This window comes from Pongo abelii, chromosome 19, assembly GCF_028885655.2.
Source record: "Pongo abelii isolate AG06213 chromosome 19, NHGRI_mPonAbe1-v2.0_pri, whole genome shotgun sequence".
NCBI lineage: Eukaryota > Metazoa > Chordata > Mammalia > Primates > Hominidae > Pongo > Pongo abelii.
The window spans coordinates 95,852,360-95,869,891 of record NC_072004.2 but is presented as its reverse complement, the minus strand read 5'-3'; the positions used below and the strand labels follow the sequence as shown (position 1 = coordinate 95,869,891).

General features: G+C 48.0%; 1 protein-coding gene across 3 annotated transcripts in view; it reads right to left on the bottom strand.

Moving 5' to 3' along the window:
* Positions 1 to 4,997: 4,997 nt before the first annotated feature.
* The window catches only part of RNF213 (ring finger protein 213), a 135,229-nt gene continuing 122,694 nt past the window's right edge, over positions 4,998 to 17,532 (bottom strand). For all 3 annotated transcript variants that reach the window (XM_054535867.2, XM_063718332.1, XM_063718331.1), the window contains exons 59-69: positions 17,323 to 17,414; positions 16,466 to 16,717; positions 15,214 to 15,346; positions 14,764 to 14,847; positions 13,960 to 14,140; positions 13,499 to 13,700; positions 11,680 to 11,757; positions 10,991 to 11,185; positions 10,441 to 10,530; positions 10,170 to 10,348; positions 4,998 to 7,017 (exon numbers count right to left, since the gene is read on the bottom strand). In XM_054535867.2, coding sequence (XP_054391842.2) covers positions 6,864 to 7,017; positions 10,170 to 10,348; positions 10,441 to 10,530; positions 10,991 to 11,185; positions 11,680 to 11,757; positions 13,499 to 13,700; positions 13,960 to 14,140; positions 14,764 to 14,847; positions 15,214 to 15,346; positions 16,466 to 16,717; positions 17,323 to 17,414 — 1,640 coding nt within the window. In that variant the 3' untranslated portion in view covers positions 4,998 to 6,863. The remainder of the gene's footprint in view (positions 7,018 to 10,169; positions 10,349 to 10,440; positions 10,531 to 10,990; positions 11,186 to 11,679; positions 11,758 to 13,498; positions 13,701 to 13,959; positions 14,141 to 14,763; positions 14,848 to 15,213; positions 15,347 to 16,465; positions 16,718 to 17,322; positions 17,415 to 17,532) is intronic.

Below are 17,532 nucleotides of genomic sequence, written 5' to 3'. Positions count from 1 at the left end.
TGAGTCCGAAAAGAGAGTCAGCAAAGTGTGGTGGGATTATCATTAGTTCTCGTAGGTTTGGGATAGGGGTAGAGTTAGGAGCAATGTTTTGCAGGCAGGGGGTGGATCTCACAAAGTACATTCTCAAGAGTGGGAATTACAAAGAATTACGAAGAACCTTCTTAAGGGTGGGGGAGATTACAAAGTACATTGATCACTTAGGATGGGGCAGAAACAAATCACAATGGTGGAATGTCATCAGTTAAGGATATTTTCACGTCTTTTGTGGATCTTCAGTTGCTTCAGGCCATCTGGATGTGTATATGCGGGTCACAGGGGATATGATGGCTTAGCTTGGGCTCAGAGGCCTGACAGTTGCACATAAACTTTTTTTTTTCAGTAGTTTTATATTTAGGAGGCCTAGTTACTTTTAAATTATACAACATTTCTTGCATAATTTTTTTATAACATTTTTCTCTTTCACGACTTTCACAGACAATTCTTCGACATGCCTCAATTTTCTGACTTATTGCAAACATTTCTTTCTTTAAACAACCAATTAATTTATTTCAGGACAAGAATTTACCGTATAACACTCTTTTTATGTAAATTCTGCCCCCGCTTTTTTCCTTTTTTTTTTTTTTTCCCAAAGATGATAACCATTCTTTTCCAAAGCGAACTTCTTTTATGTCTGTGGACTAGACTGTCTAAGGCCACAAGATTAGAAGTTACTATAATACATGTTACACTGTTAACTTTTAGCAAACTTTACTTTTGTTGAAAACCTTGTAAGCTTGGGATTTTAATTATCCTTTGCTATTAGTAAGACCTTGTTTTGTCAAAATTAACTTAGAATTGGTATAGATGGCTTTTTTTTTTTTCCTTTAATTACCTGGAAGGAACCATAGACCTTTCCTGAAGGGAGTTCCTCCTAGGTCTGGTCGGGCCTTTGTACGGTAATGAAGATTTAGATCCCCTGTTAGGAAACCTGCTGGGTTAAGGCAATTTTCAGTAGTTAATGTTAAATCATCCTTTTTTTTTTTTCTCCCCCTTAGGATACTTCTGAACTGGTGAGGTGTGCTCACAATGAGGTTTCCTCTAAAACTTTTTTTTTTTTTTTACTTTTTTCTGTTAGCAAAGCAGTTGCTGCTACAGATTGAATGCATTTGGGCCATCCACAGGTTACTGGGTTAAGGATTTTTGATAGGAAGGCCTTAGTGCTTTCGGGATATGCCCTTGTTTACACTGACAACAAAGTGGTATTGGAGTGTTATAGGGTTACAGAGAATACTTTCAATTATCAATTATAGGTTTTAAATTTATTTTGGTTTTTAAAGGAATAGGGCACAGTGTTTTTTTTTTTTTTTTCCTAACTACTTGTATATATATCTCTTTTTTTCTTTCTTTCCCTCTTGATTTTCTGTCTCTTTCTCTTTGACTTTCCTTTTGCCTCTGTCTCTTTTCTCTCTCTCTCTTTGACTCCGTCTTTTTTTGTCTGTCTCTTCCTCTTTCTCTCTCTGCTGGTCTTCCCTTGCCTCTGCCAGCCTCTGCCAGCTTATGTTGCTGTTCTCTCAACCACTGTTGGGGTGAAGTGGCGGGGGGTTGGGTGGGCGGGTGGGTGGGGAGTCTAAAACCAGCTGTAACCAAGTGTCTATGTACGGGAACTGGTCTGAGTACCTGGCTTACAGGTTACCTTGTGCCATACCTTTGAAACAAGGGACCTGTCCAGGCTTACTTCTGATGGCCAACCTACCTCTAATGCTGGCCAGTCTATCTTACACAAAGTTTTAAGTTTTCCTGGTGTCATAGTACTCCATAGTCCCCCTTAAATCCTTTCTTGAAATTTTTCAGCATAGTTCCTAGTGGGGTGGGCTTACTTTGTGCTTGACCCATGCTTCTTCGAGACAAAACATCACGCTCACCCTACACGCATACCACAAAACAACAGGTAAAAAGGACACACACACACGTTTACAGTTTACACTAAACCAGAATCAAAACCAAAATCAGAGTATCAAGAAATCCAAGCCAGGTCAAAACCAAAACCAAAGTATCAAGCAATCCAAGTTAAGTCAAAAACAAAAACCAAAGTGCCAGTACAGGCATGCCGTGGGCGATCAGGCCACGCTTCCACTCAAATGGAGTGGGCAAGTTCCAAAGACCAGTCCTGTCAAGCAATTCAAACCAAGTCAAAACCAAAACCAAAGTGCCAATACAGGCACGCCGTGGGTGATCAGGCCACGCTTCCACTCAAATGGAGTGGGCAAGTTCCAAAGACCAGTCTTACTAAGTTTCAGATGTCCGGACTCCAAGTGGCAGTTCCTTCCCGGTGTTCAGCCACTGCGTTGATCCTCCTCGGGGGCCTGCTACGCATTGCTCTGGCCAGGCATTCCACTGGGGCAGTTGCCTACCCGAGAGCGCTCTCAGGATCCGCATCGCTCAAGCTGGCTGGAGTCCCCCACAGGGATGCTCCATAGGGCAGGCCTAAGCCGCCTAAGGGGCTGCCTCGACCATCTGTTAATCACCTCGATTCCTGGTCAGGGAACCAAGAAATGTAGCAGGACAAGCCGCAGAGAAAACCCCTCAGACACGAGTTAAAGAAGGGTTTTATTCACCCGGGAGCTTCGGCAAGACTCACGTCTCCAACAACTGAGCTCCCAGAGTGAGCAATTCCTGTCCCTTTTCAGGGCTCACAACTCTCAGGGGGTCCGTGTCAGAGGGTCTTGATTGATTGAGCAAGCAGGGGGTACTTGACTGGGGGCTGCATGCACCGGTAATTAGAACGGAACAGAACAGGAGATTTTCACAGTGCTTTTCTATACAGTGTCTGTAATCTATAGATAGCATAACTGATTAGGTCAGGTGTAGATCTTTACCAGGCCCAGGGTGTGGCGCCAGGCTGTCTGCTTGTGGATTTCATTTCTGCCTTTTAGTTTTTACTTCTGTCTTTGGAGGCAGAAATTGGGCGTAAGACAATATGAGGGGTGGTCTCCTCCCTTAAGAGAACTGACAGATATTTCATAGACGAGGAAACTGAAGCTTAGAGAGGTCGAGCTGTTTGCCCATGGCTGTAGAGCTGGCAAATGGGAGAGCCACGACCCACACTCAGGCCCGTCTGGGCTGGGCTGTGTGTTGGCTTTGTTGGGTTCCAGAGTGGTCAGGGCGAAAGAGCCCTTTGATTTGGTAATTAGGAGTCACTCATGGACCTGTGGCGATGGGGCAAAGATCGTGGGTTCTGAGGAAGTGGCTGTCCTCTGGGTTGAGGTTCTGTTGCGCTTTAGGGCACAGGTAGTAGTGATCATGAAGGGATACTGGGGAAGGTAAGGACCCTTTTAGTAAGTTTAGGACCCTTTTAGTAAGTTTAGGTGTGAGGGGAAGCACAGCAGGGCTGAAGGTGTTTTTTATGGGCTGTGGAGCACCTGAGCAAGGGCAGCCTTGTGGAGCACTTGCTGGACCCAGGGCACCTCCAGCCTCTCCGGCTTCCCCCTGCTTTGGCCCCAGGTTGCTTTCCCATACACCCCCACCTCCTCAAAAGGGCTATCCCCAGCAGAGAGGGTGATTAGGTGTGACTTCTGACCAAAGTTGCTCTCAGGGGAAAATGCACTCTTGGTGCTTGTTCTTCCAGCTGGAAACAGGATTCGTAATGGTAATGGTTGAACTTAACGTGATGGGATGAGAATAATGCAAAATGCAATATAAATGCTAATCATGGCTTGGATTGTTACTCAGCTCGAGGCTCAGGTTTTCTCCGGCCACCTCCCCGGTTTATGCAACCTTCACACTTTATGTGTCAAATCAGAGGTGTTTTCCTTCGGCACACTAGTGCTTGTGCGCATGGCTAGACTTGGGTGGCTTTACCTACTTGGCCCTGAGCTGTCATTTTCTTCCCAGTATTTATCACTGGAAGTTTGTTTCTAAATTGGAATTGCCTGAACATACATGAATAACTGAAATAGCTCAGGGCCGTCTCAGTTGACACATGACAAAGTCTTATAACTACTAATGAAAGGCAAATAATTTGCGCACACAATAAGGTCCTTATGTTATTTTATTTTATTTTTTTTGAGACAGGGTCTCACTCTGTCACCCAGGTTGGAGTGCAGTGGTGCAATCATAGCTCACTGCAGCCTCAAACTCCCAGGCTCAAGCAATCCTCACACCTCAGCCTCCCAAGTAGCTGGGATTACAGGTGTGCACACCTAATTTTTTCAGTCAGGTCTCGAAGAGAAGGAGATAATGAGTGAAGATTTTCAGGTAAATCACCACCAAGGTAGGGCTGAAAGCAGAAAGAACTCTGCAGCAGGGAACTGTCCAGGGAGGCGGGTATGAGTGGGAGTGAGGATGAATAAAGGGTTGGGAGGGGGAAGGTCAGGGTTGGTGATGAAGCATCCATGGCAGAAACAAGAACTGCAGGGTGAGGTGAGGCTGGCTCAGGGCAGACAAAGTGAGTCTTCCGGTGCAGGCCAGCATGCCTCTTCTTCTCGCTGTGGTTTCAGACCACAGGTTTCTTGCCTGGAAGAACCTTTCCTTTTTGGAAGAGAAAATGCAGTTTTCCCCCTAAAGGGGCATTTTTAGCACTCAAATGTTAGTGGGCTCCTGGAACGGTTACTGTTTATCTCTTACCCCACAAGTGGACTCATGGGTGAAGTTAGTTAGCTCCTACCTGTACTCCTGTTAGCTGCAGCCCTGCTGTTTCCAGTGAAGTCATTTCAGGCAGGGCATGGGGGACTCCTCTCTGAGGCAGAGGTGTAAGCGTTTCAGTCCCAGATCGGCTACAGGGAGTGGCGCTCAACTCCACTGTGGAGTCGCTTGAGTCGCCGGGCTGCTGTCATTTTGTCCAGAGGAAAAGTCTACCATCTCACATTTGAAGGCAGAGCATGTTTTCTGTGTGCACAGTCTGAACATACTGCTTCATGGGTGCTTCTAAAGGACATTTCCACAAAGAACACAAACGATTCCCAAAAGCCTAGTTGATGTCTATGTGCCATAAATAGAAGCTCTGCCCCCAGAGAGAAGAGTTCTTTAGCAGCAAAACTCCAGTTTATTAAGACAGGTATGACAAGTAAAATAAAATTCTTTTTTTTTTTTTTGCCTCTGCTAGGCCAGTATATTTCTGTACAAACAAGATAATGCAAGATTTGACAGTTAAGGCTTTGAAGCACAGCACACAAAATGAAACAATTTAAAACTTCTTCATAAAAATGGGAAAAATTCCCAGGCCAAAGGAAAAAAAAAGCCTTCACAGCAAGAGACTGACACTCGACTCCCCCCTGCTGAGGTGTGGCCAGTGAGTCTGGGTCCTGCTGAGGTGTGGCCAGTGAGTCTGGGTCCTGCTGAGGTGTGGCCAGTGAGTCTGGGTGTGAGCTGCCACCTGACGGCCAGCTCTGAGGTATCAAAGGAGCTCCGAGTGCAAGTTGAAGACTTCAGCAAGCTGGCCCCCGGCCCCCACACCCGTTCATAGGCAGTCGGAATGCAGATCTCGGTGGCAGGTGGCTCTGCACAGTCCAGAGTGATAAAACAATCACAGATGACTAAATGCCAGGGACTGTGTGAAGTCAGTTACTGCCTGCAGTCTGGGTCACTCTCCCTTCGTCAGACGCTGTGGCGGCACCATCACAGTGAGGAGAACGGAGCACAGTTCCTTCCGTGGCTCCTGCCAGCGCTGCTCAAGATGTGCATGGCTGAGTCCTGGATAAGCATTTTGTATTTTTGTAGCTCTCACTCCTTAGGCCCAATTTCAAGTTAAGTCATTAACTCATTTAGAATGAATATTAAGGATACTGCCTCTAACATATCAATAGCTGTGCTGAGCTGTCTAGGAAGAGAAGTTAGTCCAGAGAGGTCCTAAGTATCAAAGCAGATTTTGGAAAGAAAAAAGGCAACACTTCAGTGAGAAAAGCAGCACAAGATTCGGGCTCGGGGACTCTTTTCCCTCTTTCCGAAACGTAACTGGTTTTGTATGCACTCTGAGTCCTAGTTTTTATGTCTTGGCTGAGAACCACAGAAAGGACTAGATATTCATACATGCTAGAGCACACTGAGACTGCATGTTTATTTGGCATAACGCTAGAAAAAAGTCCGCAAAGAACTGCCGGAACCAGGCCTGTGACCAAGTTTACAGTCATCTCGTTTCTCTTATAATTTCAAAATATCAGATCGGAAGAATCTTTGGCGATTAATCCACTCTCCATTTTATGCATGAGAAAACCAAGGCCCTGATGGTGTCTCTGGTCCAAGTCCAGTGCTTTTCACAATGAGGCTTTTGGCTCTTACCCTCTGAAGTGGGGCAGTGACTCATTGTGAGGGTGAGGGTCAGATCTTGTTAGTTTGATCTTAAGGCACTCACAAAATGCCCTGATTTTTCTTGTTTTTGTGAGAAGACAAAAAACAGTCTGGTAGTTTTTCACACCATCTTGGGAACCCAGAAATATATGTACAATACTCAGAATTTAAGGGAATGGAAGAAAGAAGAAAATGAGATTCTCTTTTGTGAGTACAGAATTAGAAGAAAAAAAAAAAAAAAGAGGGGTGGGCAGTGCCAGAGGCGAGCGTGCACAGATCATTACTGCGTGTGTGGCTGAGCTATATGACTCCTGGAATGTAAACAATGTTGGTTTATTTCCAATTTCATCTAATCTTCATTGTTATCTCCCAATGAACAGTACTCATGATGAGAAAGTTTCAGAACATGTATATACATGGTTCAGAAACAGCTCAGCTTTCAAAAAGCTGTCAGCTCAGGTAGCACGCTTTGGTCTTGAATTTGGTGCTATGCTGACAGCTCTCCTTCTGAATGCAAAGGCACCAGTACGTGATGAAGTCCACGCCGCAGACGAGGAGAGTCTTCTCTCCAAAGTCATCCAAAGATAGCTGAAGAAATAATTCTATCTGATTTGTCGATTCCGTTTCAGCACAGCAGCTGTTTTCCACACTGAGACACAGTTGGCGAGCAGTATCTCTTCTGGGAACTGAGATTCCATTTCAGGAAGAATTTCACTTTCTTTAGTTTCCATGTAACTTACGAGAGTGTCTCTCAGGCTGAAAAACCAAAGAAGAGAGCATTTAAAACAGTCTCCTCAGCATGGTGGCCCACGTGTGTAAGCCCAGCACTGTGGGAGGCTGAGGTGGGTGGGTCAGTGGAGCTCAGGAGTTCAAGACCAGCCTGGGCAACATGGCGAAACCCTGTCTCTAGCAAAAATACAAAAATTAGCTGGGCACGTGGTGGTGTATGCCTATAGTCCCAAGCTACTCAGGAGGCTGAGGTGGGAGGACCACTTGAGCCCGGGAGGTGGAGGCTACAGTGAGCTGAGATTGCATGACTGCACTCCAGCCTGCGCTACAGTGAGCTGAGATTGCATGACTGCACTCCAGCCTGCGCCACAGTGAGATCCTGTCTCAAAAAAAAAAAAAAAATCTCCCATATAACATAAGGGGACCAATCAGTCCCCTCATGTCACTTTTTCCCGTTGTCATCAGCAGAACCAAAATGCTCGTTAAGACTTAAAATCCTAGGCCGGGCGCAGTGGCTCACGCCTATAATCTTAGCACTTTGGGAGGCTGAGGCAGGTGGATCACTTGAAGTCAGGAGTTCAAGACCAGCCTAGCCAACATGGAGAAACCCCATCTCTACTAAAAATACAAAATTAGCCAGGCGTGGCGGCGGGCGCCTGTAATCCCAGCTACTCGGGAGGCTGAGGCAGGAAAATCACTTGAACCCAGGAGGTGGAGCTTGCAGTGAGCTGAGTTTGCACCACTGCACTCCAGCCTGGGCGACAGAGCGAGACTCCGTCTCAAAAAAAAACCAGAAATCCTGAGGAGCAGTTTAAGGTCAATGACCTGAGCTCCTGAACTGGGACTAGCATCCTGGGTTCAAGGCTCTGGTGCCTGACTGCTGCTTCCCACATGCAGTACACAAACACCACAGAAGCCCATGGAGCAAGCCCTGTGCTGGCCCCTTCACATGACTTTAGGCTCTCTAGCAAGGTGATGTTTATTTACAGGGTTGCATAAACAAGGCCTCACCATTCAAAAAACCTTGTATTCTATTACATGTTTCACATTAACAAAGACTGGAAATTCTCTAGGAAAGGGATCTTTTTTATCTACATGAAAAGCACAGGCTAGTAAAGACTTGTTGAATAAGTTGAAAGAACATAAATGTATATAGTATATGCCACAGCATAATGGAGGAAGATAGCAAATAGGAAACATTGGTGAGGAAGACTGGAGTTTGATGATCTAGTCAGGAAAACATCAGGTTAAATCCTTACTTCACACCTAAACATAAACTGGTGAATAAAACACCAGTGAAAGCACAAAAAGAGAGAGGACAGGCCAGGCACGCTGGCTCACGCCTGTAATCCTAGCACTTTGGGAGGCCGAGGTGGGCAGATCACTTGAGGTCAGGAGATTGAGACCAGCCTGGTCAACATGGTGAAACCCGTGTCTACTAAAAATACAAAAAAAAATTAGCCGGGTAGGTGCATGCCTGTAGTCCCAGCTACTCGGGAGGCTGAGGCAGGAGAATCACTGGAACCCAGGAGGCAGAGGTTGCAGTGAGCTGAGATCACACCATTGCACGCTAACCTGGGTGACATGGCAAGACTCCCGTCTCAAAAAAAAAAAAAAAAGAGAGGCTAGTTTATAATCCTGGGATAAGGAAGATCCTAGTAAGTGTTTTCATATAGAGACCCTTTATAGGAAAATTCTGTCGGATTTGACTTCATAAAATTAAAGGCTGAGATAGAGCACTGTGGCACACAGCATAGAAGATGAACTCCTGTTCTATGCAAAGAGCTCTCACAACCATTACAGAGACAAAGCACAAAAGAAAAATAAAGATATTAAGAGGTAATTCAGGCTGGGTGTGGTGGCCAAAGCTTGTGGATCACTTGAGGTCAGGAGTTCGAGACCAGCCTGGCCAACATGGAGAAACCCCGTCTCTACGCTAAAATACAAAAAATTAGCTGGGCGTGGTGGTTGGCACTTGTAATCCCAGCTACTAGGGAGGCTGAGGCAGGAGAATTGATTGAACCCAGAAGGCAGCGGTTGCAGTAAGCCAAGATTGTGCCACTGCACTCCAGCCTGGGTGAGGGTGAGACACTGTCTCAAAAACTAAAAAATAAATAAAGGCAGTTCAGAGGATGATATACAAATGGGTGATAAATATAAAAAACATGTTCAGCCTCATGGTAAATGGGGAAATACAAGTGAAAACGAGATACCATTTTGGCCATTAGATTGGCAACTATGTAAAAGATGGATAATATCCAATGTTGAGTATTCTCATACACTCTTTATACATGGGTATAGCTTTTTCTATTCTGTTTTTTGAGATGAAGTCTCCCTCTGTTGCCCAGGCTGGAGTGCAGTGGTGCGATCTCAGCTCACTGCAATCTCCACCTCCTAGGTTAAAGCAATTCTCCTGCCTCAGCCTCCCGAGTAGGTGAGACTACAGGCGTGTATCACCACGCCTGGTTAATTTTTGTATTTTTAGTAAAGACAGAGTTTCACCAGTTGACCAGGCTGGTCTTGAACTCCTGACCTCAGGTGATGCACCCACCTCGGCCTCCCAAAGTGCTGGGATTACAGGGTAAGCCTCCACACCCAGCCTAGGGTAGCTTTTTCTATTAAATTTAAAATGTACCTCTCTTTGACATAGTCTACTTGTTAAAATTAGAATATATGACTTTTAGGCTGGGTGTAGTGGCTCACGCCTTTTCATTCCAGCACTTTGAGAGGCCAAGGAGGGCAGATCACTTGAGACCAGGAGTTCGAGACCAGCCTGGCCAACATAGTGAAACTCTGTCTCTACTAAAAATACAAAAATTAGCCAGGCGTGGTGGTACACGCCTGTAGTCCCAGCTACTTGGCAGGCTGAGGCTTGAGACTCGCTTGAACCCGGGAGGCGGAGGTTGCAGTGAGCCAAGGTTGCAGTGAGTTGAGATTACTGCACTCCAGCCTGGGTAACAGAGCAAGACTCTTGTCTGAAAAAAACTTGTGTAATTGCTTAAAGAAAACCCAGTAGAGATTAAAACCAAAAAGCCAGTCCTCAGGTACCCTGGTAGTGGCAAAAAGCAGGAAATGGGATCCTGTGGTAAGAAAAGAACTATTTTTGTGTCCATAGAAGATCACAGGAGAGTCAGCACAACATTGTGTCTGCCCCGCCCCACAGGTGTGCAAATCCATACCTCCACTCATGGTTGAAGCTCCCCTCGGTTTGGGGGTTCTTTAGTTTCAAGATTATCATTTCGTGCAGCTCTAGCAGGAAGGCGTCTAGGCCAATCTGATTTAGGAATGTGCTGAGGAGCTTAGCATTTTCCGGACTCAGATCCACTTTGTACCTTGAACTGATTTCCCCAAATGGCTCCTAAAACGACGGAAGAGCAAATGAAGTATTAAAGCCTGCAGGGAGAAGGGTGCGCTCCCTCTGTCTAGCGGAGAGGAAGAGACCAGACTTACTTTCTGCAGCCGCAGCAGCTGTTCAGACTTATGAGCAGATAGGAACTGCCAGAGGGCAATGGTGTGTTTTAACTGGCATCTGTTTAACGCCTGCAGAAGGAATAGAATTCCTGAGTGGGGGCTGAGGTCTCACACCCCCACTCATGTCGTGCACCAGGGAGCTTGAGTGCTCTCCACACAGGCATTCTTCTCTTCGTTCTGCCCTGTACTAATGTGATCTCCCTCTTTGTGAAGGCCATCTCTGTCCTACCTGCCAGTTCCCTCCTGCGGCACCTCACAGTCCGCTCACATCATGCTGTTTGTTGGGGCCTCATGTACTCAGTCACATTTGGGCTCTATCTAGACTGCTGGCATTTCTAGTGCGTGTCTGTCTCTACTCTCCCTGGTGTGTCCTGTTTATGCTGGGCTGACTGGGTGAGCAGTTGTTCTTGTCTCTGCATCCTTTTCAGGAGCGCCTAGAGTGGCACTCCCTGAATGCTCCTATCCCTCGCAGGAAGCAGGAGACCAGGGTGAGGGGCTGTGCTGATTTCCTTTTCGGTGTGAGACCTACCTTTAACACGTGAGTCGTCTGATCACCCATTTGCAGGATGTCTTGAGTATACACATTCAGGTGCATGTTTGGATCCCCACCAGCTGTGCTCAGAAACCCCAGAGTGACTTCTACGACAGACAGCGCTTCACAGGCATCGCTGTAGGACTGCAGCTGTCCACTGATGGCACTAATGACCGAGCTGGGGAGGGAGTCCTGGGAAATGAAAAGCAGGAGAGGGATGTCTATGGGCTGGGTTTCTGGTGTCTCACCACCTGGTAAGAGAGCTGAGCCCCTTCACTGCCCAAGCCACATGTGGGGTCAACTCTCTAATAGTTGACACTTGGGCGCACTGTGTGCAGGCAGTTCCTGGAGGCCATGGAGACACACAGGTCTACCTATCAATACCCGCATGCAGAGAGCAGGAACAAATCGGTTCCATGGACTTTCCGCTTCAGCAGGCATGGCCATGACATCATTCCTAAGAATCGAACCCACGAGATGTCAATCTCCTTTTACTCTACAAGAAAACTTGCTGATTTGCTGTCTTGCTTGCCCTCTGCAAGGGAGCCCCCTGGGGTCCTCAGGGAGGCCGCAGAAACTGTGGCTCACAGCAAACACCTGGGGCAAGGCTGGAGTAGGCCTAACATGGAGGAAAAAACTGAGAAGGCAGAAAGCCCCGTGCACAGGATCAGGTTCATCGGGATCACCTGCGCCATTTTGTTCTTGATGTCCATAAAGAGATGTTCATAGTTCCGGTCGTGTCTGTAGACCAGAGTGGGTATTCCCTAAATTGGGAAAGAAAAAAGTTTTTTAAAATTAAATCCATCGTGGACATTTCCAGCAGATGACAAACAGAATCTGTAGCCGGAACACTCCAGCGTAGTGCCGCGCTGCCCAGTGTATCCCTTGGCTAAGAGCGCCCCTCTCTGTCATTAACCCACCATCTATGGAAATAGTAACACAACCGGGAATCCAGTGGAGTCCTCACAGCCAATTACATGACAAGATATTGTCACATGACAAGATATTGTCACATCATCGTGGCCTGCTTCGCCACAGGAGGCGCTTGGGCAACAGGTATTTGTGCATATCCCATTCATTTATTCATTCAGCCACTAAAGGCACAGACCATGCACAGGCAGTCACTCTGCCAGAAGACACGGCTGTGAGAATGAATTAAAAACAGCCTTTGGGAGGCAGAGACGGGCAGATCACGAGGTCAAGAGATCGAGACCATCCTGGCTAAAACGGTGAAACCCCGTCTCTACTAAAAATACAAAAAAATTACCCGGGCATGGTGGCGGGCGCCTGTAGTCCCAGCTACTCGGGAGGCTGAGGCAGGAGAATGGCATGAGTGAACCCGGGAGGTGGAGCTTGCAGCAAGCTGAGATTGCACCACTGCACTCCAGCCTGGGTGACAGAGCGAGACTCCGTCTCAAAAAAAAAAAAAAAAAAAAAAAAGCCGTGGGCTCTCACAGTTCCTGGCCCAGTTGCGGGTGGTACCATACATTAGTACAGTAGATTTGACTGCCGCTGGAAGGAACAAGTGTGTCCAGTGAAAGAACAGAGATGGGAAAGCGCCTGCTGTGTGGCTCCAGTGCGTGAGGTCACGGGATGCAGTTCAGGGAAATGGGCTAAGTGGCTGGAGGCAGGGCTGGAAGTTTGGGCTGGGCCGAGCTACAGGCCCTTCCATACCAGACAACAGAGTGTCGGCTTTATCCCATATGCCGTGAGAGGCCAGGCAGGGCCATCCGGCACAGGGTGAAGAGAGCCAGATGTGGGTTTTAGGCCGTGGACTGAAGATCCTAGAGGTGGGCACCAGTTAGGAGTGGCTAGCAGTCCAACGTACAGGATGCTTTTAACTACAGAGTGGGCTTTGGCAGTCAGGTGAGGACACACAGAAGGCACAGCTAATGGCACCTGCTGGCAGGTTACCCATGGAGGCTGAAGGAAGAGGGGCTGTGGGGGTGGTAGGCCCATTAACTGGTAGAATCAAGACCTCAACAGTCAGCTGGGTGCGGTGGCTCACACCTATAATCCCAGCACTTTGGGAGGCCTAGGCGGGTGGATCCCTTGAGCCCAAGAGTTCGAGACCAGCCGGGCAACGTGGTGAAGCCCCGTCTCTACCAAAAAATACACAAATTAGCTGGGCATGGTGGTGCACACCTGTGATCTCAGCTATTTGGGAAGCTGATGTGGGAGGATCACTTGAGCCCAGAGGTGGAGGCTTGGCACCACTGCCCTGCAGCCTCGGCGACAGAGTGAGACTCTGTTTCAAAAAAAGACCTCAGCAGTTCCTTGGGGGACTGAGGTGCAGATGGCCCTGCAGGAGAGGGCTCAGGAGAGCCCTGCGGCCCGGAGATAACAGGTGGCGTGGTGGCCTCGGGAGCTGCAAGTGAGGGAGGAGATACAGACCAGACTGCAGGGTGAGGTGCTGCTTCCCTCTCACGAAAAACACACCAAGGGCTGCTTGTTCACAACAGACACACCAACCAAATGAGCAGCAGTGGCAGGAGTCAGCTCTACCTTGAGGCTCAGCCGGGGCTTGCCCTGGATGAAGCGGCTGACGATCTGCTGCTGAATCTTCTCCAGATCGAACTCCTGCAGGGTCTCTCTGCCCTGCTCCACCTGGTACTGGCAGTTGGAGAGAATCAGTGGAGTCAGGTCCCGCTCCACTTCGTAAGTGATGACATGCAGGTCAGTGACCTCGGTGGCATCCACGGAATAGCTGAGGGGCAGAAAGACAGCGCTCAGCGTCCAGGCCGGGCATGCGGGCCGAGGGCTCTAGGTTGCAGGGAGCCGGCTCCTATTTCTCACAGTTGGAGCAGAGGAAAACCCTACCCAAGTATGGGGCGGGTCGCTGGTGGGGGCGGCTGAAGGAGTGAGTGTCTGTTAGGGAAGGGGCTGAAGCTTGCTTATGTCTGCCCCACTGGGCTTAGGGACTCCGGGCTGAGCAGGCACCACTTCCTGGTGGCTTGTGCACACACCTGTTGTTTCCCTCCGGGAGTTTTTCCACGGCGTAGACAATTTCATTGTGTAGGCGAATCAAGTAGCTGACGAGAGCGGTAGCACAGAGGCCCAGGCCCCGTCGGCGTGGCAAGAGGATCTCAAAATCAGCATCCAGATCCAAGTCAGTGCTGCAGTAGGCTTTGGGTAGGTTGATCTCGCCTTTAAAAGACAGGGTTATGCTTAAGCAGAGAGGAGTTCCAACTCCTCACAGAATCTAGGCGTGGGGAGGAGGGATGCAGAAGCCATCAGCTCCACACTGAGCCGGGAGCCGGGTCTTGGTTCTGCCCCATCTCATATGCTGATAGAGTTTCAAATGCTTTCAGCTCCCTTTTGATGCCATATTTAGGGACTGAAGAGGACTGAGGGTTTATTTTCCTGACACATTATTTTACTTATGCAGACACCACCATCAAAAGAGACACAAGCGTTAACAGTGCTGGCCGGGCGCAGTGGCTCACGCTTGTACTCCTAGCACTTTGGGAGGCCAAGGCGGGTGGATTGCCTGAGCTCAGGAGTTCGAGACCAGCCTGGGCAACATGGTGAAACCCCGTCTCTACGAGGGGCTGAGGCAGGAGAATTGCTTGAATCCGGGAGGCAGAGGTTGCAGTGAGCCGAGATGGTGCCACTGCACTCCAGCCTGGCGACAGAGCAAGCCTCCATCTTAAAAACAAACAAACACAGTGCTGTGTGTTGACAGGGATGGGCCGAGTTAGGCTGATGAGAAGAGCTTTCAGACCAGGCTCTCCTGGAATGCTTAGTGGTACAGGGGACGGGACACTAACCGTTCATCTCAAGTGATCTCCTCAGTTTGTTCCATGTCGACAGAAAGACTGTGATTCTGTTCTGAAGTAGCCGCCTCAACCCACCTGTTGAACAGAATACTTTGTAAGAACCATATGATAGCAACCCCCTGAAAGGGCCAAACCACCCTAGTTACATGCTCTGCCGAGAGCCCATCTTTGCTGCTTTTAGCAGTCACAAGCATGTCTGAGGTGCTGTTTGAAGCAGTGAGCCGAGTTTGAGGGGCTAGAGAGGGAGGTGCTTTTCAGCTGTGGTGAAAGCTTCTAAGATGTTTTTGGGGTTGAAGCACCCTTCACCGCATGGTAAGGGCTTAGGCTATAGAACACCCATCAGCACTTCCTCCCCTCCACCCCACCCTGTCCCCCAATGCAGTGATCCTTTTGAACCGCCAAATGCAGGACACTCCTGTTCCTGTCAGAGCAGAGCCACACCTGAGCTGTGCTTGCTGAGGAAGCCTCTGATGGAGTTGTATTCAACTTGCGGGACGTTCTGGAACTGCTTCACTAGACCCCTTTGCAAGGCCAAAATCTCAGGCAGGAACTTTACCAGCCTCAGCTCTGCTTCCTGGAGAAGGGAAGACCACCCGGTAACAATTTTTATTTACCTAAAAAATGTTATTGGGGATACAGACTTTGAGACTGGCTGCGAGACTTGTATTTGTAGCTTAATCTGGTCAGTGTCATTTCCCGTGATGCAGCGTGGAGCTTGAAAACAGGAAAAGGGCTTCCCACAAGTTCTTCCCAGAAGTCTACAGACAGTGCAGTGTGTTAGAAATGGAGGGCGGAGAAGAGGGAGCCCAGCCTCTATGGAGCTGACGCATCAGCCGCGTCCACCAAAGGCTGATGAAGGAAATCTGTCCCTTGGGCCCACGTAACTGGCTGGGTATGGAGAGAAGCTGCTGAAAGAAGAGACCCAGAGCTTAGGCAGCGAGGGCTGGCCTTATTCCTGGGTATCCTTCCAAAGACCTAGGATCTAAGCATCTTCGATGTAATGAAACTGCTTCTCAGAGGGACCACAGTATTGACAGGAGGCCCTTCCTGTCACGGTGAACTCATACTCCTCAACTGACCAACAGATGTTTCCAAATCATCTTCATCCTTACTAGACAGCAAATAATAGTCCATGGAGAGAAATGATTAGACAATCTATTGTAGAAAATAAAAGTGCAAATGGATGAAAGTTAGAAAAGTATATTTCTGATTCCAACAGATGTGACCAGTACACTTGACTGCTCCCCAGTACTCCACCACTGCCAGCACACCCACTCACGCCCATCTTCCATCTACGCCTCGATGCTTAGGCACAGGGAGGAGTTTTGTTTGATCTGCCTATGCTCCAGCATTGTGGACAGAGAGGAACAGAGCAGCTGGGAAAGAGCTGCATCCTTTTCTGTCCGGCTGAGTGATGAGGGGAGGTCCTCTCCTGGCCTCCAGCTTCCCCACAGGTCACTGCTAATCCCAACCTGGGTGTGTATTTCGTCTGTGACTTTATGCTTCTGGCAATCATACGGTTTGATATGTATGAAGGTCTCTAGCCCTGAGTCCTCTGCTACATCCTATTCAAAGTCAAAGCACTGAAAGAGTCTGTTAAGAATGATTATACTATGTAAAAGCCCAGGGCCTTCAGGTCTGCTGGGGAACTCTGCACCGAAAGAGGGAGGGAGACCCAGTAAGGCAGACATACCTTCTGCAGGAAACGCCAGAGGATGGGCACTCTTTCTTTGCCGTTTTTCTGTTCCACAATGTGCTGGAGGTACTCAACTGTAATTCTTTTCCTGCAGCTCCAAATCTTAGAGCAATGGACCACACTCTTCTGGGGCAGGTGGGGCAGGAAGGTCACTGGGTCACCATATATTATTTTGGCCACAGGGTTAGAGCTGATACGCTTATCTTGGCTGATGAGATTATTCATGGTGGGAAGGGTTTTATCTAGATGCTGGATGGAGACAATGAAAAAAAAATTCTGGAAGTGAGGTATTGCTACAAACAGATTGTAACACCCAGTAACTCCACCAGTGGGTGTCTGCATATTAGGGCGTTTGTCCCCTGCTCTGAGCATATAATCAGGTATTCCCTTTGATCTTCTAATTTCAGTGTTCTTTGTTTTTAGATGTATGTCTCCCCAGACAGAATGAGATTCAGAAACCTATATTTCTCTTAGTAACATTCTGACTGCTAGATGAGTAATTAATCTATGATTGTCAGTTCATTTTTAGTGGGTATATATGTGATAGTTTATTTCTCTACCTCGTACATTACATTCTCCTGTAAAAAGTAATGGAGAGAAAAATACTGCCTGCACTTGCTGGATTCCCAGGAATTCCTCGGACTGACTTCATGACCAGCTGCAGGAGGGAAGAGCACTTGGGGACAGGAGGAGGATGAAGTGACTCGAGGTGGGGAGCATCGGAATCTGGGGCTCAGTCAAAGGCTCTTGCTGGCACCGCTACGAGGGGCAACAGGCAAGGAGCATTCAGCAGACGCCGGGACCCTTCCTTGCTGGACAGAGGAGCAACACAGCTGTCAGCACTTACTGCTTACCTCCAGTTCAGGAGAAATCACAGCTGCGATTTCCTTTTCCCAGTTGTTCCTCATTTCTTTAGTTGACAATCTTGTGTCAAAATTTAAAAGCCCTACAAAAAAACTCCAAATGTGTAGGTTACCCAAGGCACAAAGAACACAGCAGTCTGCGTATAATAAACCCTAAATAAGTGTTTAATAGAAATAACACTCGTTTTGAGGTAATAGCTT